Source organism: Syngnathoides biaculeatus, chromosome 22 (assembly GCF_019802595.1).
Source record: "Syngnathoides biaculeatus isolate LvHL_M chromosome 22, ASM1980259v1, whole genome shotgun sequence".
NCBI classification, from domain to species: domain Eukaryota; kingdom Metazoa; phylum Chordata; class Actinopteri; order Syngnathiformes; family Syngnathidae; genus Syngnathoides; species Syngnathoides biaculeatus.
Genome location: NC_084661.1, coordinates 1,459,225 through 1,482,987, shown reverse-complemented (window position 1 = coordinate 1,482,987; position 23,763 = coordinate 1,459,225). Strand labels below are relative to the sequence as shown.

The 23,763-nt window shown below is 43.0% G+C and overlaps 2 protein-coding genes across 2 annotated transcripts in view; one reads left to right on the top strand and one right to left on the bottom strand.

The window, feature by feature from the left end:
- The window catches only part of LOC133495543 (myosin-4-like), a 28,090-nt gene extending 10,318 nt beyond the window's left edge, over positions 1 to 17,772 (bottom strand). Inside the window, exons 1-19 of the mRNA XM_061810324.1 lie at positions 17,126 to 17,772; positions 7,380 to 7,597; positions 7,170 to 7,313; positions 6,722 to 6,878; positions 6,604 to 6,631; positions 6,395 to 6,512; positions 6,190 to 6,282; positions 5,444 to 5,507; positions 5,266 to 5,364; positions 5,086 to 5,189; positions 4,871 to 5,009; positions 4,656 to 4,774; positions 3,072 to 3,221; positions 2,827 to 2,997; positions 2,451 to 2,757; positions 2,300 to 2,379; positions 2,133 to 2,220; positions 1,120 to 1,237; positions 421 to 544 (exon numbers count right to left, since the gene is read on the bottom strand). Of these exons, the coding sequence (XP_061666308.1) occupies positions 421 to 544; positions 1,120 to 1,237; positions 2,133 to 2,220; positions 2,300 to 2,379; positions 2,451 to 2,757; positions 2,827 to 2,997; positions 3,072 to 3,221; positions 4,656 to 4,774; positions 4,871 to 5,009; positions 5,086 to 5,189; positions 5,266 to 5,364; positions 5,444 to 5,507; positions 6,190 to 6,282; positions 6,395 to 6,512; positions 6,604 to 6,631; positions 6,722 to 6,878; positions 7,170 to 7,313; positions 7,380 to 7,577 (2,301 nt within the window). The 5' untranslated portion in view covers positions 7,578 to 7,597; positions 17,126 to 17,772. The remainder of the gene's footprint in view (positions 1 to 420; positions 545 to 1,119; positions 1,238 to 2,132; positions 2,221 to 2,299; positions 2,380 to 2,450; positions 2,758 to 2,826; positions 2,998 to 3,071; positions 3,222 to 4,655; positions 4,775 to 4,870; positions 5,010 to 5,085; positions 5,190 to 5,265; positions 5,365 to 5,443; positions 5,508 to 6,189; positions 6,283 to 6,394; positions 6,513 to 6,603; positions 6,632 to 6,721; positions 6,879 to 7,169; positions 7,314 to 7,379; positions 7,598 to 17,125) is intronic.
- Positions 17,773 to 17,823: 51 nt separating this feature from the next.
- adprm (ADP-ribose/CDP-alcohol diphosphatase, manganese-dependent) lies at positions 17,824 to 23,645 on the top strand. Its single transcript, XM_061810357.1, has 3 exons — positions 17,824 to 18,533; positions 21,358 to 21,483; positions 22,721 to 23,645. The coding sequence occupies exons 1-3, from the start codon at positions 17,960 to 17,962 to the stop codon at positions 23,011 to 23,013; spliced, it is 993 nt and encodes a 330-aa protein (XP_061666341.1). The 5' UTR covers positions 17,824 to 17,959; the 3' UTR covers positions 23,014 to 23,645.
- The last annotated feature ends 118 nt before the right edge of the window (positions 23,646 to 23,763 follow it).

Genomic DNA, 23,763 nt, shown 5'->3' with positions numbered 1-23,763 from the left:
GCTCAATAGTGTAAATCTTGAGCAGACTGGGGATTCAGTATCTTGCTCACACTTCAACAGTCACAAGTGGTTAAGGGGTGAACCAACAATTATTTGGTTCGGGAGGAAGACAAGCGCTCTACCACTTGAGCCATGCCGAGCTGATAGGCTGACTACTAAATGTGATGATGCATGCAAAGTGTGTAGTATTTGATATACTGCCAAAGTTATGGGATCGACCCTCAGTCTGATTTTAATGCATAATTTGTTGTTGAATGTAATCAAGGGTGTGAGGTATACATCAGAACTGGGTTACTTCTACAAAATATGTCCTGGTTTATTTTTGGAATGAGCAATTGTATTTTACAGGTTATCTTATGCTAACTTTTTATTGATTTATTTAAATGTATAGTAATTTAGGTTTTACAGGACTGAAAATACCTTTGTATGCCCAAAACGATACTGTGTGTGGTCCACATCTATAGAGCCCAAGAGCTTCTCTGCAGCTTTCTTGTTGTCAATGAATTGTCCATCAGGGATAACGCTGGCATTCAATACTTTGTACCTACAGAAACGTAGAACAGAAATAACATTTTGAACAATTTAGCTAAATTCATTGATTGACTATGGGTAAAATTAATTAATATGCGGCTAATTATGTTTTATGCAATGTGAAAAGATATCTCCAAACATTATGAATTGTTTCAAAGCCAGTGTTGCATTGAGCAGACAGACAGAAAACCATCCATCCATTCCTTCATCCATCCAACCATTCATTTTCTTAGCCGCTTAAGGGTTGCAGGAGTGCTGGAGCATATCCCAGCTGTCAACGGCCAGGAGGCAGGGTACACCCTGAACTGGTTGCCAGCCAATCACAGGGCACATGGAGACAGACAACAGTCGCACTCACAATCACACCTAGGGGCAATTTAGAGTGTCCAATTAATGTTGCATGTTTTTGGGATGTGGGAGGAAACCAGAGTGCCCGGAAAAAATGACAGAAAACTACTTCAGAAAGAATCAGCTCGTCTCCACTCTCAATTTTTCGTCAATTGCTTCACGACATGCTTAACAGCCAAATTCTCAACGATCCCTGAAGTGAAAATGGTCACTTTGCTCACCAATGTCCATTTTGCTTACCTTTGCTTGAAATCCCCATACAAAATCCGACTGGGAAAACCTTTCCTGCAGATCCTGATTCCCTCTAGCACACCATTACATCGAAGCTGGTGTATAACCAGATGGTGTTCCATAATTCCTAAGCGACAGCCACAATTATAATGCAATCATGTTGCCATCGGTGACATTGAAATGACATATGAAAATTTGTTTTTGTACACTTGTACACTTAGTCACAGATGTCTACTCAGCAATTTGTTGATAAGCAGCAAGCCTGTGCACAAACATTTTGGGGGACAGGTGTTCGAGCCCAAAAAAGGGCACCCATTAGCAAATAATTCATCCAATTAAGAAAAAAACAGCACCATCTATTTAACTTGTGTATTTATTTCGGTGAATACAATCAGTTAAAACAATCAATACATACAATGATTAACAAAGGGAGTGAAGACAAAATACGGGGGATATAAAAGGCAACACACACCGGTTCAAATGACAGACGTTTGAGAGGGAGTGGAGCATGGGGCAAGGCGGGAGCATTTGTAGAATTCTACCAAGGACTCAGACAAAATGTCCATCAGATTTCAAAGTACTTCAGGGACAATTGATGAGAAAGAGGGTAATTGTTATTTTATATCTTTTTAATATTGATGAATGAAGAAGGAAAAAAGGGGTGCATCAAAAAAAGGTTAAAAGGTAAGCCTTTTCATTAAGGGCAAAAAAGAAGGTCCTAGGGCACCATTTTAAGGCTTTGTTTGCATGTGCCAGCTAAGCACGCTCACGTAAAAACTAAAGAACCAATTTCCATTAAGTTTTGTGGAGTAGTGCTCAGAGCCGTCACACCCATGGGATGTGGGTTTTTAAACACCCATACCTTTCCTGGCGAAAGTGTTCAACACACAAACACTTTTCTTTAATACAGCAGTTCAGCAACTTAAAAAATGTTCCAGAACAACTCGGACGCATTTCAACACTTTTATATAGCTTACTTCATTATTAATGATTGTGAAAGTGTATAATATGACGAGAAATACCTGGAGTTTTTGTTTCATTTGGAATGAGGCACCTAACAAAATGTGGATGGGTACTCCTGAGATTTGTCATGAGCTTTCCGAGATTCTCCTGTTGGACAGAATCGTTACCATTAAAATGTTGCAAATTCGCCAATCTTTAAGTGAATAATATTTCAGAAGGATGTTACCCTAAAGAGAGCTGAAACAGTCTGGAAGGATGAGCCCTTCTTTTTGGCAGCTTTCTTGGTGCTTCCTCCAGCAGAGTTATCTGATAGCAAATGTTTTGTGAGAATAATTCAACCACAATAAAAGTGTTGGAACAACTAATTCACATCTTACCATCTGATGAAGAATAACTGCTATAAAGAAAGGCCAATAATTTCAGGCCTGCCTTCTGGAAGAGCTGGACTACAGTTTCATTGAGTGGGTCCTTGTTTTTGTCTAACCAGCCCGTGATGCTGTAGTCCACTGTGCCAGCATAGTGCACCAGAGAGAAATGAGCCTCGGCTTTGCCTTTCACAGGCTTGGGCTTCTGAAAGTTATTTGATTTTCCAAGATGTTGGTCATACAGCTTGTTTTTGAAGGTGGCATCTGACGCCTTGGGAAACATGCATTCCTCTTCAAGGATAGAAAAGATGCCCATTGGCTGTAGTGAGAGAAAAAAAACCCATTTATTTTCCATTTCTCTCCAAAGACGGGACTGTTTGTAAACAACCTTTTCGATGAGCTCAATACAAGCAGCCAGATCCATCCCAAAGTCAATGAACTCCCACTCGATCCCCTCTTTTTTATACTCTTCTTGCTCCAACACGAACATGTGATGGTTGAAAAACTGTTGTAGTTTCTCATTGGTGAAATTGATGCACAACTGTTCCAGACTGTTATACTGAAAGACACAACCATTTAATTTTTCAATGAAGGACTCTATTGTGATTACAGAAAATGCAAATGTGAACATACATCGAAGATCTCAAAGCCAGCAATGTCCAAAACGCCGATAAAGAACTGACGTGGCTGCTTCGTGTCCAACATTTGATTGATGCGGATGACCATCCACAGAAACATCTTCTCATAGACGGATTTAGCCAATGCACCGATGGAATTGTAGACCTGTGCAATTATGTATAAAACACTTTCATCAAAAATACATAACTCATGGTAAGAAACCATAGAAATTTAGTATCACTGATATTTTAATGTCGCTAGAATTCAGCGGGGCCTTGTACAAAATGCTGAAGAATATATAATAACTTGATTATTTGACCAGCAACATAAGATCATGCAGCCATACTGTGAACTTGCAATGCTGAAAATATTGTGTGGTATTTTGCTATGAGCATAATATTTTGCAAAAATTTTGAGTAGGCAAACTCGGGCGCTTGGGTCATATAAAGCTCATGAAAAAAATTGATACAAAAAAATAAAAAACCTGTAACACCCCCTCCTCTCCAAAATCAAGGGAAGATTTTGACGAGTCATATTTTGGCAAAAAATTAGGCAAAATACTGTCATGAATAAGGCTGGACCACGGCCAAGAGGGGCGTGGCCTGGCCACCGCTCTGAGCGGTTTCATCTATGACACATATCGCCAGTCACAGCTATGTCACATGAGGCACTGTAATTAGTTTTGGCACTGGTTTTTGCCAGTTTGGTGAGTATGCTTTCCTGCATCCAGGGTTACTCTGCCACTGCGCCATTGTAGCCCACTCACGCTTTTGGTTATGCTTTTTAGATGACCCATAGTTATTAGACATTTAGTTTTAATTTAATTTAATTTAATGTAAAATGTACACTTGTTGTTTACAGGTAATAAGTGTGCTTAGACACGTTTCTTGTTTTGGATCATTTCTTCTTGGACTGTGTTATCGTGTACTACTTTCTTTTATAATAAACTGAACATCATCTCCTCATATTGGAGTCCTGCATTTGGGTCCGCCAGTGCACCTTTGCTTCGTGACAAAATACAATGGTAGTGGGCGGCACGGTGGCTCAGCTTGAAATGCGTTGGCCTCATGGTTCTGAGGTCCTGAATTCAATCCCGACACTGCCTGTGTGGACTTTGCATGTTCTCTCCGTGCCTGCGTGTGTTTTCTTCAGGCAATCCGGTTTCCTCCCACATTCCAAAAACATGCAACATTAATTGGACACTCTAAATTGCCCCTAGGTGTGATTGTGAGTGCCGCTCTTTGTCTCCATGTGCCCTGCGATTGGCTGCCAACCAGTTCAGGGTGTACCCCGCCTCATGTCCGTTGAAAGCTGGGATTGGCTGCAGCACTCCCGCAACCCTCGTGAGGATAAGTACCCAAGAAAATGGATGGACGGTCCGTAACCTACTTTTGGGTCAAGAACCACCAATTGAGAATAACTGATTGAGAACATCTTGAGGTAAATTTGTCATGTAAATATTGTTGCCAGTAGATGTTTTTCTTGTGTTTTATGCTAGCACATCATCATGTTTTCCACCCAATACATTGCTTTGACTAGAGTCATGTCACTGGACTGGTGTTAGAAAGCTTTAAGCACTTTTATGCAGCATGAAGGTACCTGTTGCACAGTCTGTCCTTTGGTGACATACTCATTCCCCACCTTCACTCTGGGATAACACAGAGCTTTCAATAGGTCTGCAGAGTTCAGACCCATCAGAAAAGCTGCTTTGTCGGCCACTGATGAAAATGAAATATGAAATATATACATAAAAATCAGATCAAAATAGTTAGAAATAAAAGAACACAGTCCAGAGTTCTGATCATGCAAATTACCCTCTGTTCCATCTGGCTCTGCCTGTTCTTCTCTTTGCTTCTGCTTGAACTTCATGTTCCCATAATGCATCACGGCACCTGTTAGTTTGTAAACACCGATTCTCTCCTCCCCACTGAAGCCAAGGGTGGTAATGGCACTCTAAAATGTGACAAAGCCTCTGACAGTACAGCCGTGTCCATTAGGGAATGACATTTGATTTAAAATTGAGTCTTACATCTGTAGCCATCAGCTCGTCACTATCATCGATGCTGGCTACACTGATCTCCCCCTGGCTGACAAATGGGTAGTCATATGGGTTGGTGGTAATTAGGAGAGCCTCTGGAAGGATAATTTACAGCAGGAATGCATCAGTAGGTTATTTGCAACAATAACTGCACTTTTATCAAAATGTTACCAATGAGCTCAGGCTTTTTGTTGGACATGATCTGGTAGAATATATGGTAGCTCCTTTCTGCAGAAAGCTGGAACGTAACTCTGGATTTCTCCAACAAATCTGACGGACATGAGTGAATCATAAACAAGATGAACAATAAAATGCATGTACAGTACCTTTTATTTTTATTATAACTTACATGTTTCAATATCAGCGGAGGCCAATTTTCCTGTTGTACCAAAGTGAATTCTTATGAATTTGCCCTGAAAGATAGTATATATATTATATAAAAAAAAATATTCATTATTATTTTGTACCTACGTTCCAATATTTCGTGAATTCGACATCACCCATTTTCACAGTAGGGTGATGTTTAATTTCACACTATGTTGATACAGTTTAGTTGTGCTGGGTGGACAAGGGGTGCACTCACCAAATGCAGAAGATGGATTTGTGTTTAAAAAAAATATTTATATACACATCCATCCATTTTCTAAGCCGCTTATCCTTAAAAAGGTCGTGGGAGTGCTGGAGCCTATACTATCTGACTTTGAGCAAAAGCAACCCTACATCCTGAACTGGTCAGCAGTCAGTCACGGTTCGCATATCGACGGCATCATCGAGCAGGAATCGATCCCATGCGGCTTGCACCAAAGTCAGGCACGTGTACCTCATCACCATCCTTGACTATTATTATTATTATGATTTGGGTGATGGGTCTCATTCTGTGTCATCAGATTATTAAAAAAAAAAAAACTAACCTAGCAAGACAAATGAAAATAGACTAGATACAATTTCTTTTTGAGATGGCGTGGAATATTATCAGATTCAACTTATTTAGAATAAGCCCAATATTACTGTTAAGATTTTGTCTTTGCAAAATTTCCAGTATTTTCAATCCAACTTGCTTTGGATCTCATTAAATAGTGCTGAGGCTTTACTCACAAAACGAGAAGAGTTATCGTTTCTGACAGTCTTGGCATTTCCAAAAGCCTCAAGCAGAGGGTTAGCAGAGATGATCTGGTCCTCCAGATTTCCCTACAATAACACCAACGGGAAACTCAAAATATATAGTACAAGATGCAATGGAAAGTTACCTTAGTTACTGTATTTCATTTTAATGAGAAGATGGAAATCATTTTATTATCACCTGTAACTTGCCAATGGCACCAGAGTCCTTCTTTTCCCTGGTTCCTGACCCTGCAATTGTTGCAAAATACTGGATGACGCGCTTCGTGTTGACAGTCTTCCCTGCACCGGATTCTCCACTACAAGATCAAAATATACACATCTGGAATAATTTGTGTTTTATTCCCGCCCTTAAAACACAATTTGTTGTGAATGAGCATGCCAACCTACGTGATAAGGATGGACTGGTTTTCTCTATCTAGAATAAATAAGAGCACGGTTACATTCGAAAGTGCAACAATTGGAACAACGTATAGACATTTTACTGGAGTTCATGCAGAGAGTTTACCAGTGAGCATGAATTGATAGGCATTGTCAGAAATGGAGAAGATGTGAGGCGGCGCCTCTTGGCGCTTTTTGCCCCTGTAGGCCACCACGACTTCTTGGTTGTACACTGGGAGCCATTTGTAAGGATTCACAGTGACACAGAAGAGTCCAGAATAGGTCTGAAAGGACACCATAGACGTTATATTGGTGGCTGAGTACTTGGGTAAATTACAGGGATATTAAATATACAGTATATTTAATTCAAAAGCATACTGGATGAAAATACAGCAATCTTGCTAAATGGGAAAATGTAAAATGTACACTTGTTGTTTACAGGTAATAAGTGTGCTTAGAAAAGGATCAACTTTCCATGTCAGAAGTCCAGAAAAATGGCAAAATACTAACAGGACCAAATTTATGGAGATTTTTTGTTGTTGTTGTTGATAAAAAAAATATGTTACAATGCTCACATAAATCATCCACGCTGCATAACGCTCTTTGAGGTTGTACAGCACAGCAGCCTCATTCAGGTGGGTCATCATGGCCATGTCCTCAATTTTGTCGAACTTGGGCGGATTCATGGGGAACACTTCGTCATCTGTCACCATGGCAACCTGCAATGTTAATAACAGTTAACGCAAATCAATCTGGAGAATACACACACTACACCTCTACCGTACCTTGCCCGCATCTGTTTTTACAGTTACTTTTCCCTTCTCTTTGCTCTGTATTGTGCCTTTAACGAAGAGTTCCTTTGAATCCACCACATACACTGAGGTTTTGGCATCAAAGGGTCGATTCTGGGCCTCAATACGCTCCCGTTCAGGTCGCCTTAGGTAGGGGGCCGCCTCCCCAAACACTGCCATGTCAGCATCCATCTTCGCCTTTGCGGTTCACTCTAAAGATACATGCCAGAGCTGTTATTCTGTCGACAGCAATGTTTTTAAAATCAATCTGAACTACCAGAAACACCATGCCGAAGTCTAGCAGGATCATTTATACAACAACAACAAGACAATGAAACAGTCAAACATACACACCAGCAGCAGTCTCAGTTGAAAAATGTAAATGACATTGGCGCTAAAGTCTTTTATATGGTCTCCGACACCTATATTTAGCCATGTGGCGGGTAGAGGAGCGATTATTTTGGCATGTGATTTAATGGGGATATCACTGAGCTTTTGTTATAAACCCAAGGCTCGGAGTAATGGGGATTAAGGATGAAAAAAAAAGAATGTCAAAGGATGGCGACCTCCACAAAGAGATACAAAGCTTGAAACAATTAAGGCTCCATCAAAAATGATTCCGCCTTGGCAACAAGCACAACACACACAAGAGCTGCAGTTGTCCTCTTTCACTCATGCAGTATAGTGTATGTGAATCTCAGAAAGCAAAAGAGCTTTAGAAAAATGCCTCATCATGGACCTGGTCAATCTTGTTTGGAGATGCTGGTCCGACAGGGTTCACTGTCAAAGTATGTGTCAATAAAACATCATAATACTGAGGGACTATTGTGAATGTTCCATTCTTAACCGTTGAAGGACACATTACACAATACAGTATATTATTTTGCAAACTGGACATGCTGCGCAATATTAGGGAGATAAAAATGACCTCATGATTGTGCATATGGGTTTTTTTCATATAATCTGATGAATGATACTAAAGAGAGTTGAAAAATAATCATACAGTAGAAAATGGAAATCACACCAATTATTTTGCTGTCCTCTAATGTGTAAATGTCAAATCGTGGGTCACCCTGGCACTTTAGCTCATTGATCCCTCCGGTGTATCGCAACAACATAATAAGATGTATTTCTACTTAAGTCGCACAAATATAGTATTACAGTATAAATACTGTGTTCATTGACTTCATTTCATTTTGCACTGTGGTTGTTTTCAGAGAAGTGTACTTTTTTTCAAAAATGTGTTTGTATGTCTTGCACACGATTTTAGAATGGATCATAAAATTTCTCAACTTAAATCTTTTCTTCTATCCTCACATACTCATATAGGTATATAAAATATGATGACAATAGGGGACTTTGAAAGCTTTCAATAGTAGAAAGACTAGATCGTATTATCTATTTATTTTCTACTGCTTAAAGTTGTGCAATTCATCCTTCTACTTTTCCTTTCAGTTTGTCCCGTTCGGGGTCACCACAGCATGTCATCTTTTTCCATCTTAGCCTATCTCGTGCGTCCTCCTCTCTAACACCTACTGTCCTCATGTCCTCACTCACAACATCCATCAACCTTCTCTTTGGTCTTCCTCTCGCTCTTTTGCCAGGCAGATCCATCCCCAGCACCCTTCTACCAAGATACTCACTCTCTCGCCTCTAGACATGTCCAAACCATCGAAGTCTGCTCTCTCGAATCTTACCTCCAAAACATCCAACTTTGGCTGTTCCTCTAATGAGCTCATTTCTAATCCTATCCAACCTGGTCACTCCTAGCGAGAACCTCAATATCTTCATTTCTGCCACCTCCAGTTCTGCTTCCTGTTGTCTCTTCAGTGTCATAGTCTCTAATCAGTACATCATGGCCGGCCTCACCACTGTTTTAAAAACGTTGCCCTTCATCCAAGCAGAGACTCTTCTCTCACATAACACACCTTCTGCCAGCTGTTCCAACCTTCTTGGACCCATTTCTTCATTTCCTAACCACATTCACCATTGCTCTGTATTGTTGACCCCAGGTATATGAAGGCATTCACCCTCGCTATCGCTTTGTCATGATCCCGCCGCTCCAGCCCGGGTTGTGCGGGTGCCCGCGCAGTTGCGCTGATTGGGAGGCGCACACCTGCACCTCATGCGGGCTGATTATCCTTTGTATTTATATGACCCCGATGACGACTGGTCCGCGCCAGTTCGTTGAACTTCATGTCTCGTTCGAGTACTCCCGTATCCCTGATCGACAACCCGTGTGTACCGACCTTCGCCTGTTCTCCGACCAACCCCGTAAGCCTGACTCCTTTGACACTTCTGCCTGCTTTGATCGTTCTCCTGTGTACCGACTCCTGCCTGCCCGCTCACCTGCTCTCTTCGCCCGACGTCCCAACTACCGCTGCTGCACCTGACTGCCTGCCCGATCCCCGACCACGAGGTAATAAACGTTTCTCCCCGAACTACTTTGCATCGTCCGAGTCCTGCATTTGGGTCCTATTCCCGTTCCGATGGGTCTTGACAGAACGAACTGGCCAAAACAGGACCCAGCAGGAAAGACCCAGTGTCGCTGGGACCGACGCAAGGTAGACCGTCTGCCAGAGGACCAAGCCTGTCCGATCCGGGTAGGCTCCTTGACGTCCTCCACTTACGTGTCTTACGCTCCGCCAGCGAGGTATGAATACGTCCCGAACACGACCCGTCAGGCTCCTCATATTCTTCTAGACTCTGACTTTTCGGAATATGAAGAGGACCTTGATTTGTATGACCGGCTGCCTGAGTACGACTCCGATGATTTTGATTATGAATCTCTTTGCCCGGTCTTTCATCCCAGTCAGTTTGTTTCACCTCCCCGCACGGCCTGATGGTGCAATTCCTGAAAGCTGAAATTATTGCTTTTCTCGAATGGACAGCATCCATCCATCTTCTTATTCGAGGTTGGGTTGCAGGGGCAGTAGTTTTAGCAGGGACACCAAGACTTCCCTTTCCGCAGCTACTCCATCCCAAGGCCTGCCCAGGCCAGCAGAGAGAAGGAGTCTCTCCATAAATGTTCTGGGTCATCCCAGGGGTCTCCCTCCAGTGGGACATGCCCAGAACACCCCTCACCAGGGAATCGTTTGGGAGGCATCTGAATCAGATACCCCAGCCAGCTCATCTGGCAATGTGGAAGAACAGCAGTTCTACTCTGCGCCCCTCTTGGGTGACCAAGGTTCTCACCTGATTTCTAAAGAGAGCCCAGAGACCCTCTGGAGGAAACTCATTTCGGCCGCATGTTCCAGGATCCTGTTCTTTCAGTCACGACCCACAGCTCCTGATGATATGTTGGGCTAGGAAATTGAGAACTTCACCTTTTGATTTAGATCCTTCTTTACCACAATGGACCGATACAAAGTCCGCATCTCTGTAGATGCTGCACCGATCCACCTGTTGCATTCTTTCCTCATTTGTGAACAAGACCTCAGAAACTTTAACTCCTCCACTTGGAGTAGGAGCTCATCCCTTACCTGGAGAGGGCATGCCATCCTTTTCTTACTGAGGACCATAGTCTCAGATTCTGAGGTCCTGATTCTCATTCTAAGCCGTTCACACTCGGCTACAAACCATTCTAGTGAGAGTAGGAGATCACATCTTTATGAACCCAACAGAACCACATTATCTGCAAAAAGCAGGGATTCAATACTGATGCCTGTTTAGTGGCCCCCTCTACATACATCTCACCTGTGCCTAGAAATTCTCTCCATAACAGTTCTAAAAGGAATCACTGACAAAGGACAGCATTGTCAGAGTCCAACGCTCACCGGAAATGAGTCTGCCTTACTGTCGGCAATCCAGACCAAACTCTGACACAGGTCTTAAAGGGACTGCAAACCCCATATCAGAGGTTTCGGAGCCCAATACTCCCGAAGCACCCACCACAGGACTCCACGAGGGACATGGTCAAATGTCTTCTCCAAGTCCACAAAACACTGGTTGGGTGAACTCACATGCGCCCTCAAGGAGTGTAGAGCTGGCCCACTGTTCCACAGCTGGGACGAAAACCAAATTGCTTCTCCTGAATCTGAGATTCGTCTTACCAACACATCCTCCTGTCCAGCACTCCTTAATAGACATTACCTGGGAGGCTGAGAAAACCGATCCCCTGGAGTTGGAACACACCCTCCGGTGTCCATTCTTAAAAAGGGGGACCACTAACCCAATCCGCCAATCTAGAGGCACTATCCCAGATGCCTATACAATGTTGTACAGGCATGTTAACTAGGAGAACCCCATATCATCCAGAGCCTTTAGTAATTCATCCACTTCCAGGGACTTGGCGCCTTTTTAACCACCTCGGTGACCTAAACCCCAGAGATAGGAAAGCCATAGGAAGGCGTGTCGGTGGAATTGAGGGGGTCTTCAAAGTATTCTCCCCACAAACTCACAACAGCCCAAGTCGAGGTCAGCAGTGCCCCACCCTCACTGTACTGTAGGCAGTGTTGACGGTGAACTGGTTCATCGGTCTGAGATCACGGATGGTGGACCAGAATTTCCTTGAAACTGTCCAGAAGTATTTCTCCGTTGCCTCACAGCACTCCCACGCCCAGGGATTTGCCTCAGTGACCCATAAAGGTGCCTTCTGCCTGCAAGCATTTCTGTCCACCTAAAGGCGATGGGAGGCTACCCTCTCATCCACCGGGATGAAGCCCAACGTACAGGTGTCGAGCAGGGGGCAATAAGTTTACCCCCACTCCCTCTTTGCCTTTCTCCATGGGCAACTCCAGAATGGAACCAAGTCCAACCCCTCTCAACAGGACTTCTACCAGTACTAAAGCCATATGTGGAAGCGAGCCCGACTATGTCCAATTGGAACTTTTCAACCTCACACACCAGCTCAGGCTCCTTCCCTGCCATGTAGAAGACATTTCACGTTCTACTGTAAAGCTAGTTTCTGGAACCCGGAATCAGATCGCCAAGGCCACTCCCCAGCCCACAATGCACCCAACCCCTGTAGCCCCTATCCACAGGTGGTGAAGTCTTGGGAAGGAAAACCCATGAAACCTTTTTAGGATGTCCCCATGGCTAGGTGCTCATGTTCAAGCCCCACCTCCAGGCCGGCCTCCAGAGACTGTCCCCAGTGACCTGCATGTGGATAAGAGAAACCTTGATCTATTTTTTTGTCTTCGTCATATGGATTTATGGAGCCGCGCTTTCTCTGGTCCCTCACCTGGGACCACTTAGCTCCTAGGATTTACAACATAATACCTGGAAATTTCACCCATTCAGCACATTTGGAATGATCTGGATCGGTGTATGCAGTATACGACAGCATATTCCAATTCCTACAAAAATTCAGCAACTTCACACGGTCATTGAAAAAAAGTAGTGTCACGTCCCATCGGAACGGGAGTAGGACCCAAATGCAGGAATCGGACGATGCAAGGTAGTTCGGGGAAAAACGTTTATTATTTCGTGGTCGGGGATCGGGCAGGTAGTCAGATGCAGCAGCGGTAGTTGGGACGTTGGGCGAAGAGAGCAGGTGAGCGGGCAGGCAGGAGTCGGTACACAGGAGAACGATCAAAGCAGGCAGAAGTGTCAAAGGAGTCAGGCTTACGGGGTTAGTCGGAGAACAGGCGAAGGTCGGTACACACAGGTTGTTGATCAGGGATATGAGAGTGCTGGAACGGGACATGAAGCTCAACGAACTGGCGCGGACCAGTCGTCATCGGGGTCATATAAATACGCCGGATAATCAGCCCGCATGAGGCGCAGGTGTGTGCCTCCCAATCTGCGCAACCACGCTGGTACCCGCACAGCCCGGGCTAGAGAGGCAGGATCATGACAAGTAGACCAATATTCCACTGTTGGAACTTAAAAGGACACCCTAACCAAACAGTGGGGTGTTTCCTGCACTGGAGAGAGGCTTCTGTTGAATCCCTCTGCCAAAAAGCCCCGACTGGTGGAGGGATGCAGTGATGGGTGACTTTCTAGAACCTTCTCCCATCTCCCAACTGCAACTCTGAGCTCAGCCACAGTGATCTTTGGGTTCTTCTTTACCTCTCTTATCAAACTCGTCTCCCCAATCTGCTCAGCTTGGCCACACAGCACACTCTAGGAAGGGTTCTGGTGATCCCAATCATTTTCCATTTAAGGATTATGGTGGCCACTGTGGTTTTAGGAATCTCAAGTGCAGCAATGTTTTCCCACAATTCTGTGTCTTCAGACAGTTCGTTTGACCTCATAGTTCTAATTTGATCTGACATGCACTATAAGACGGAAGGACTTTTATAGACAGGTATGTGGCTTTCCTTATCAATTCCACTCAGTATGATCAAACATAGATGGACTCCAATGGAGCCGTAAACCCATCTCAAGGATGATCAGAAGAAATGGACAGCACCCAAGTTATTAAATATAGGAGTGTCACAACAAGGGGTCTGAATACTGAAGTGTACATTAGTGAGGGGGCAGGGGGCAACTTAAAGGATTCTATCAAATCGCTCCAATAAAAATACAAGGGGGTCTGAATACTCATCCTTATTGTCACGACCCATCGGAATGGAGGTGGGACCCAAATGCAGGAGTACACGGGAGACGCAGAGGTAATTTGGGAAAAATGTTTATTATTCCAAGGTCGAGGATCGGGCAGGCAGTCAGGTACACCAGCGGTAGTCGGGACGTCGAGCGTAGAGAGCAGGTCCGCGGGCAGGCAGGGGTCGGTACACGGGAGATCGATCAAAGCAGGCAGGAGTATCAAAGGAGTCAGGCTTACGGAGTCGGTCGGAGAACAGGCGGAGGTCAGTACACACGGGTTGACAATCAGGGATACGGGAACGCTGGAACGGGGCATGAACCGCAACAATCTGGCCCGGACCAGTCGTCCCCATGGTCCTATATACACCGGGGCCAATCAGCCAGCATGAGGCGCAGGTGTGTGCCTCCCAATCAGCGCGACCGCGCGGGCACCCGCGCAGCCAGAGCTGGACCGGAAGGATCATGACACTTATAATCAGTGACAAAGGGCAGCCTTGGCAGAGTACAATAATATAACAATCTTATACACATTACCATACCATAACTATTGACACATTCCAGGGTGTACCCCACCTCTCACTGGGACATGCTAATGAAGATAAAGCAAAATTTATGACCGGAAACCAAACTTTAAACTAAATCTCTGTCAGTGCAGTATAACGTTTTGAATGCAAGTGTCATTCTTATCTTATTACCACTGATCAGTACTCTATTTCTCTTGAGACTATCACGAAAACATTTGAAGTTAATGAACATTAATAAATAGGCTTGGGCTTTCACTTTTATACATAGTATATTATTATAGTCTTTGAAGTGATGTATTTAAACTGTCACTCAGTTAAAAATCCCTTGTCAGGGTCATGCAGGAGAAAATGAGCTGATTGTAAACTGACAAGAAGGGTGCTAAATCATGAACAAGCAGGCTATGAACCTTTGGCTTACATTGTTTCCATCTTAAGTATGGGCTACATTAGGGAGTCCATAAAGTTAGATATTCTTGGGGACTGTCCTCAAGGGGACAATGCTGCCCAGAGTAACATTAAGTGGATTAACACCACAGTAACACAATTTCTTTTTTGTTGTTGTTGTTGAAGGGGTGGAGGTGGGGGGCAGGGGCTTGTTTTAACAGCCGCGTGTGTGGGGGGGGCTTGTATTGACTGAAATGGTTTTGAACAGCACCTCCTCTTGTCTCTAAGAAAGCCAGGCCGAATGCAACGGATTGCAACAAGTTTATTGTAATCTGGAATGTAACAGATGGCCAAATCTCATGGCTTATGAGTAAATGTCAAGTCAAGTTCAAGTTGTCTAAATAAGGGGGTGCTAAGCACAGGTCACACTCTATTATCTGTCTGAGATTGTATTTTGATACAACATGAGTTTCTGCCCTTGCTACAACATTCATTAATGTAAATAATGCAGCCAATCCTTTGCTTATTTAAATGGGAAAGGCATTTGTTTTCCACGTCTTTGGATCTTTTTATTATATAGCAAATATGCATGGTATGTATGCGAATGTCAATAATATACATCTTGGATAAAGTACAACACTGCATTAATGAAGTTTTAAACTGAATGCTGATATACCACAGAATGTCATAGTAATCCTCTTTTTTTGTTTGTTTGTTAAATCCTGACGGCACAGTGGCGCTGCTGTAAAGTGTTGGCCTCACAGTTATGAGGACCCGGGTTCATTTCTGGCCCCGCCCGTTTGGAATTTGCATGTTATCATCGTGCCTGCATGGGTTTTCTACAGGCACTCTGGTTTCCTCCCACATCCCAAAAACATGCAACATTTATTGGACACTCTAAATTGCCCCGCGGTGTGATTGTGAGTGTGATTGTTGTCTGTCTCTATGTGCCAAGCGATTGGCAGGCAACCAGTTCAGGGTGTACCTTGCATCCTGCCCGTTGATAGCTGGGATAGTGCCCAGCACTCCCGTGACCCTTGTGAGGATGAGCGGAGACGAAAATGGATGAATGGATTGATAGATGGATGTTACCTCCCCTTCCAGTTGAAACTTGAGCTGGATTTAACTGGATGTTTAGCAAGCCCGATTCTCCTAAGCCCATGAGGTCATTGCACATCATTACCTTTCTGACTAAATTTTGTCAAGGGAATTTTTGCCCATCTGGGATTAATAACATGTTTATAAGTTAATACCACCACCACAAAAATAATAATAACCCGGCGAAGTGTTTGGTTAGAGCGTTTGCCTCACAGTTCTGATGGCTGGGATTCAAATTGCCTGTGTGGAGTTTGTATGTTCTCCCCGTGCCTGCGTGGCTTTTTCTGGGCACTCTGGTTTCCTCCCATATCCCAAAAACATGCATTAATTGGAGGCTCTAAATTGCCCTTAGGTGTGATTGTGAGTGTCAATCGTTATTTGTTTCTGTGCGTCCTGTGATTAAACTAGTTGCCAGCCAGGGTGTACCCCGCCTCCTGCCTGAAGATCGCTGGGATAGGGTCCAGCACTCTCACGACCCTTGTGAGGATAAGCAGCTCAGAAACTGGATGGATAATAACCCTTGAGTGGCGAACAGTCCAGGCTGTCATTTGCATAAAATGTATTTGGATAGGCTCCAGCTTCCGGTGACACAAACCAGAACAGGAGGTCTAGAAAACTGATAGATGGGTAATAATAAGAATTTCAACATGTTATGGATCTAAGGCCATTAATTTTTCCAAGTTAGAGACTGCAGTGCCCTCCCTCCCCAAATTTGAACTCATTCAGTTCTATGGGAACAATTTCAACACCATTGAAAATAACTCCTACTTAGACTATGATTGTTTTTCTAGAATGTCTACCAGACCTCCATAAGCACTTACTGTCCCCAAGCTATGGAAACACCCAATCCCCAAGAGGAGCATCTTACCATTAAACTCGACAGTGGTGTGCTGCCCCGACATTAGTGCCCCCACCCCATCCACGCACAGGGCAGTAGCCTGGCCACACCCCTGACACACCACTGATCTTCATCCACACCAATGAGCATGGCAACACACTTTCCAAATGTTGTAAGTTTGTCGACAACATAGTTATCCTGTCCGGCACTACTCTGCACCATGGACCTGCTCTGCAGGAGTTTGAGGTGTGTAACACCTACCTGCTGGTACCAAACATCAGACCAAGGAATTGGCTGTACCTTATATCTCCATGCCTCCATCATTATCCACTGGTCACAAGTTGAGTTTGTGACAGAATACAAATACCTGGGGACCACCTTTAATGACCAGTTTCTCTCCCAACTACCTGAGGCGGTGACACCAAAGGATGAATTTCCTGAGGAAGCTGAACTACTTCTGTCAGCAACAAGCTCCTATTGACCTTCTTTGACACCTTCATCAAGCTTGCCATGTAGTTCTCGATAGTATGATGGTACCTTCCCAACAACCTGCAAGAAACCTGAAAGAAAAAAACAATTAAACACCTGCACAATGTCATCGAGGTGTGCTTCAACATAACTGTATTTTATGTTGTGCATGCATGAGTATCTATTCCACCATATCATTTATTTATTTATTTGTATTTACTCTAAACGTGTGTCATTTAATGTAGTACTCTACACCCTTAATTGCGCCATGGTCATAAATGGTTGACGGAATATGTGTTATTATATTTGCTACTACAGGTATTAAAATTTAACAGGCTGTAGAAAGCAGCTGTTTTCCTAAGTAGAATCCTGTCGCCCCCTGTTTGTCCATCAAAAGAATGCATGTGTAAAGCCGTTGCTGTACTTTTGTTTGAAGGAACGCAGAGCCCGTTAAGGAATACTTATCTTCGCAGAGGGAAGTCAACGAACCACGTAGAGCGCATGTTCCCATATTACTCTCCAACCCGTGCGTATTTTAGCTTTTACTCTCGTTTACCTCTCGTCGACTGAAACTGTTTTGAAAGAAGAAACCGGAAATAAATACGGCACACGTCCACCGTCCTGAGAGTCTTCGGAAGTGACGTATGAGAAAAATGACAACAATGATGAACCTCGCTGTCAGTGACACGTGAGGGATTACGTCTGCACCGTTATCTCCTCTCACTTCTACAAACACACCGGCTCCACTCCTCACAGTCGAGAGAAGACCGGCGATGGATGACAGTTGTCAGCGAGCTCCACTGTTTACATTCGGTGTGATAGCAGACGTCCAGTACGCTGACATGGACGACGGGCTCAATTTCACCCAGACAAGAAGGCGATACTACCGAAACAGTCTTGGGCTTCTGAGAAAAGCCAGGGAGAGCTGGTCTCACGCGGCCGCCCGTCCAAAATTCATCATCCAGCTTGGAGACATCATTGACGGCTTTAACAAGGCTCCCGGTGCCTCTAGTCGAGCACTGGAGCAGGTCTTGGAAGAGTTCAGCCTCAGCCCCATTGATGTCCACCACGTGTGGGGCAACCATGAGTTCTACAACTTCAGTAGAAGCGAGCTGTTGAATTCCAAGCTGAACAGCTCCTTTCTTGCCGATGCTAGCCCCAGTGGCACCCGGGCAGGTGGTGATATATACGCCTACAGCTTCAGTCCCTGCACCGGGTTTACGTTTGTCGTGGTGGACGCTTACGATGTGAGCCTGCTTGGCGTAGACGAAGGCAGTCTGCAGTACCGCACTGCTTTCACTTGGATCAAACGGCACAACGACAACGCGGATCTCAACTCCCCCCCAGGTAACCACACACACGCACACAGTAGACCAGTGGTTTTCAAACCTGGTGAACCAAACGAATATGTAGTTCGCAAATAGTACTACCATAATAGCGAAAAAAATACAGTAACGCAATAGGCCAAAGTGCTCATCAATAAAAGACAAAGGTTTTAACCCCCCCCCCCCAAAAAAAAATAGAAAACATGTTGAGTGCTAATGGTTATTTGTTTGGATGGAAAAGTGGTAGAAGGTGGATAATTGATCAGATGAACATGGCACCTTCAAGCATCTGGAAAGTGCATCGAAAGATGACCCAGACTTCTGGAGCTCCACGATTCTTTCTTTGATTTCCTGGCCAATTTCTTTTGATTTTCTTATCATTTCAAACGAGGAAGCAGAGTTTTTGAGGCGTGTGTGGTTTGATAGTGTTGACGTCACCAGGGCGCGAGAGTAAGGAAGTAAATTGGGGAGTTGGCGGGCATAAAGAAAAATAAAGATCACGCACATTGAAAGACACAAGGGACTCACATCTTTTATTTAATAACACCACAGTGTGGATTTGTCAGGTTCAATCGGGGTGACATTTAGTTAAAGTCGTTTAAAATAAGGAGAAGACACTCACTACCAGTTTGCTTGCATGCAAGGAGAACAGAAGAGAACTGCACCCCACAATTGACCCCTCCGTACAGGGCACTTAACCACGCCTCCTGAGGTGACGTCACGGCACGTGCGATGACGTAAGACAAACAGTAAAAATGGCAAATACAATACAATACATTCTGAACTGAGACAGACTCCATGCTTCTGATTTCATTCAAATCAACGATATATTATAGATTCTAAATACAATACATTCTTAACTGAGAGAGACGCCATGCTTCTGATTTCATTCAATCATTCACACGTAGCGGTGTTATGCTAGCAGAGAACGTCTCATTCATTTATACGAGACGTGTATTAAAAATCAAATTTAGGGCATATCTTCGTGCAAACACTGTCTGGTTAAGCTTCGGTCGCGAGCCAGCAAGAAATCAATATGTTTGTGCAGTCCGATCATCGCTAAATATCGCTCAACAAAGAATGAGTGTGTCAATCGTTCACACGTAGCGGTGTTATGCTAGCGGAGAACGTCTCATTCATTTATACGAGACGTGTATTAAAAATCAAATTTAGGGCATATCTTTGTGCAAACACAGTCTGTTTAAGCTTCGGTCGCGAGCCAGCAAGAAATCAATACGTTTGTGCAGTCCGATCATCGCTAAATATCGCTCAACAAAAATAAGTGTGTCAATCGTCAACACGCAGCAGTGTTATGCTAGCGAAGAACTTCGAATTCATTTATACAAGACATGTATTGAAAATCAAATATAGGGCATACCTTCATGCAAACATATCTGTTCCGGTTGATATTAGATGGATTCAGTTGATGATGCGGTCTTCCACAAAGTTTGATCCATCGAAGGCATTTTTCGTACTGGGTCTTCGGTTTTGAAAAGGGTACGAATCAAACTCCACCAACTAGCCTTTCAGGATACCTGTCGTCACTATTACAAAGTCCGTGACTACACCTCTTAACCATATTTTTTGTTAAATAACCCAAATACGCGATAAAACGCTAACTAAACCTATACTGGACAATGCAATGTTGTCTGAGAAAATGGAGCAAAAACGGGCTTTGATTTATGCAGATCTCTGGCCTCTGATTGGTCAGTGACGCGGATTGCGCAATATCCACAGAGGTGTCAATTCTCCACCACACTCTGGAGCAGTTCTCCCCAGCCCCTTAATTTTATTTGCCTTCACAATTACAACATCCCCAAAAATGGGGAAGGACAGCATACGTCAGACAAGTAAATAAAATAACATTCATAAGCGTTTTAGAATTATTAAGTATAGCAAAAGTCATTTCAAAATCATCCTCCAGGTGCCCTCCATCAGTCTGTCTCTGTCTGGTCTTCTGCAAGCAGCAACGTCCTCTTTTGAGTGCAGATCTGTTTCCTGTTGAATTGCTGAATAAAGCTCTATAGTAAATCTTTCTTCATTGTAGCAAAACAATTACTTTGTAGCACAGCAAATATATGGTAACTATATTTCTAATTATCCTAACAGGATTTTGAATACATCCCCAGATGTGCCGTGAATTAACTCACATGCTGTCTGGTAACCTACCAGGAGCTTCCAAATCCATGCCCTCATCATCTGGGCTTCCCTGTGTTCTTCAAAGAGTACTTTTTGTGGATGTAAACTTTTGACTTCGAAGAAAATAATATAAAACTCTCAAATAAATGTTCCTTTTCTTGTGGCATTTAAAAAAAATAATAATAATAATTTGGGTGATCTAACTGACCCGTTATTTGACTTCAGACAGTGAGACAAAAAATGGAATCTGTTTTTGCACACTGAATAAACTTCTGGCTTCAACTATTGTATGTACAAACACACACACTATGTGTGATTGGCTTGTAGCCAGTTCAGGGTTTCTTCAGGCCTCATGCCTGAAGAAAGCTGGGATAGGCTCCTCCACTGCTGTGACCCTTGTGAGGATAAGTGTCTCAGATAATGGATGGGTGTATGTAAAATCTGTTTTCGGTAACTTGATTGTGTTCAGTAAAATTCTATGTGTATAAAGTCAGTTGTCATATAATCACTGCTGTGGATGAGTTCCCATCCTGTCCTGTCAATCATTAACCAGTGGTTATAGCTACATTATGCTCTTGTCCCCGCATTTGGACTCTGCGTTCATGAATGAACATTTGTTAATTTTACGTTACATACATTAATTTTGTGATACAAAGGCTTGAGTGTTTTTCATACGTTTTGAAATACTTTTTTGATATTTCTCCCAGGGTTATATGACGAGCTTGAACAGCGGTTCACAAAGTTCAATGGTGGTTTCAGTCAAGCCCAGCTGGACTGGCTCGATTCTGTTCTGTCCTCAGCTGACAAGAAACGAGAGAAAGTCACCATTGTCAGTAAGTGGTACTTTTCACTGCTTCAGAGTAAAGTGAAGTGACAGAAAATTGCCCCCAAAAGAGTGGACTTTACTTTAAAACACTAAAAGAAAGTAACTATACAAAACAACACAACGATCCATTTTATCACAGTCATAACGTGATATACTAATGTTAGCTACACCAGTGCATTATGAGAAACACCTCAAGCAAATCTTTCGAGTGTTATGCTAAAATCCGCCCGGACACCGTGACTGGAAAGTACCACGACGATATCTATGGGGAGAAATTTGTCTCAACATTATTTACACGAATATATCTGCAATTTTGACTTGCTGAAAAATGACGTGGTAAACATCAAAGAAGAGCACAGCACTGCCGGGGAGCAGACAGAAGGACTCAACTTGTGTGTTTGAATATCTTCAAAACTGCGTTTGGGTTGGGTTGGGTTGTCTCCAAAATAAATGTGCGTGCCTTCTGAGCCACTAGCGCACTCTTCAACATTTCACACACAGAATTTGATATTTACAAATGTTAAGTCATGATCAATGCACACATGCCATGAAAAAAATGAATTGCAGTTATGAATGCGGATGTGAAAAACTTGTAGATCATGAATGTGTTTGTGCATTTGAAAAATAGGTGTAAATGATGGCTGTCTTTGTGAACCTGAAAAATTTGGATATAGCAGCTTTATTTGTAAATCATTTCTCATTTTGAGACAAATGTCAGCCCACAGTTATCCAGTGGGCCTTGTGACTCATCATTCAGTGGTTTTTAGAGGCAGAGCCATCAAAAAAACAAGACAAAAGTCAATTCTTAATCATCTGTATGTAATCTAGAAACTATTAGTGTTTTTCAAATAATGAGCATGATGAATCTGATGACAAATCGAACCATTTGCGCAACTTCAAAGAATATAGGTCAAAGGTCCGCATCCACTTGAGAGAGAGAATTGTGTATTTGTTGTGAAACTAATGAAATTTCATTGATTGTGAAACTTGGATTTTTTTTTTTTGGAACCAGCTGAGAGAGTAAAGTTTGGCCAAATTTTTAATGCTAGTTACATTTGATTACTGTTTTTTTTAAGGACAGAAATTGTGACAATGTGGAGTCTGTGCCACATTTTTTTTCTACATTAAAAATCAGTGAGAATTGACACTGCATATCAATTCAGTTCTTTCCCAAAATTAAACTTTTCAATATCTATAAATTTCAATATCTTTATATCAGCTTATGGTCCTGGTTTACTTTTCAGGTCACCTCCCAGTCCATCCGTTCTCCACAACGCCCACTTGCCTGGCGTGGAACTTCGACAAGCTTCTGTCCATAATTCAGTCCCACAGTAGTGTGGTGTGTTTCATCGCCGGACATGACCATGATGGTGGATATTGTTTGGATAAAAGCACGGGGGTTCACCACCTTACGCTGAAAGGTGTCATCGAAACGCCACCAGACAGCGACGCCTTCGGAACTGTCTCGGTGTACGAAGACAGGATGGTCTTGAACGGGGTTGGGCGGATTCCAGATATTGACATGTTGTTTCCGTGACACCGGTTTATGAGGCAATGGCAACCAAAGATTATTCAACTTTTTTTATTTACTATGCACTGTAATTCATCATTTAATACAAATAATAGTTAAAAGAATGTATATTAAGTTATAAGATCAAAGTGTTATTATGAGGTAAACTTTACACATGAATTATTTTGCACTGAATTGAATACATTTGAACAAACATCCATCCATTCATTGCCAGAGCTGCTTATCCTCACAAGTGTTGCGGAAAACTTCAAATATATTGCGTCACAAATATTGTATGTGGAAAAAACACGAGGTCTTCAGCACTTATTGCACTTTCATGTTTACTGGCAAGAGGTGGTAAATTATGAATGTACCCGATACCATTGTGATTTGCAGCTAAATGACAGTTTGCAAACATTTTATTCATTTCATTATTTTAAAATCAGGATTGCATGTGTTGCACATTGCAAACAAACCTCAATTAGCTCAGTCACCCTGCAAATGGAGATCACTAGGGGGAAAAAAAAGTGAGCTAGGGCAGTAAATATATTTGTGTCTGGATTTTACAGATATGTCAATACATTGGTGATAGACAATTTGTCACAAAATATACTTGAAGAAAAGCCCTGCTTGACGACGAATAAACCTTAAATGTAAAATGTGGTGGTGTTTTATTGCATGGCAACGTTATAACAAATGACCTTACAGGATTGAAAATGTCATCTTTTTTTTTTTTAAACCCTGCTCTTTCAAGAGCTTTCCAGAGGCTCTTGTTTG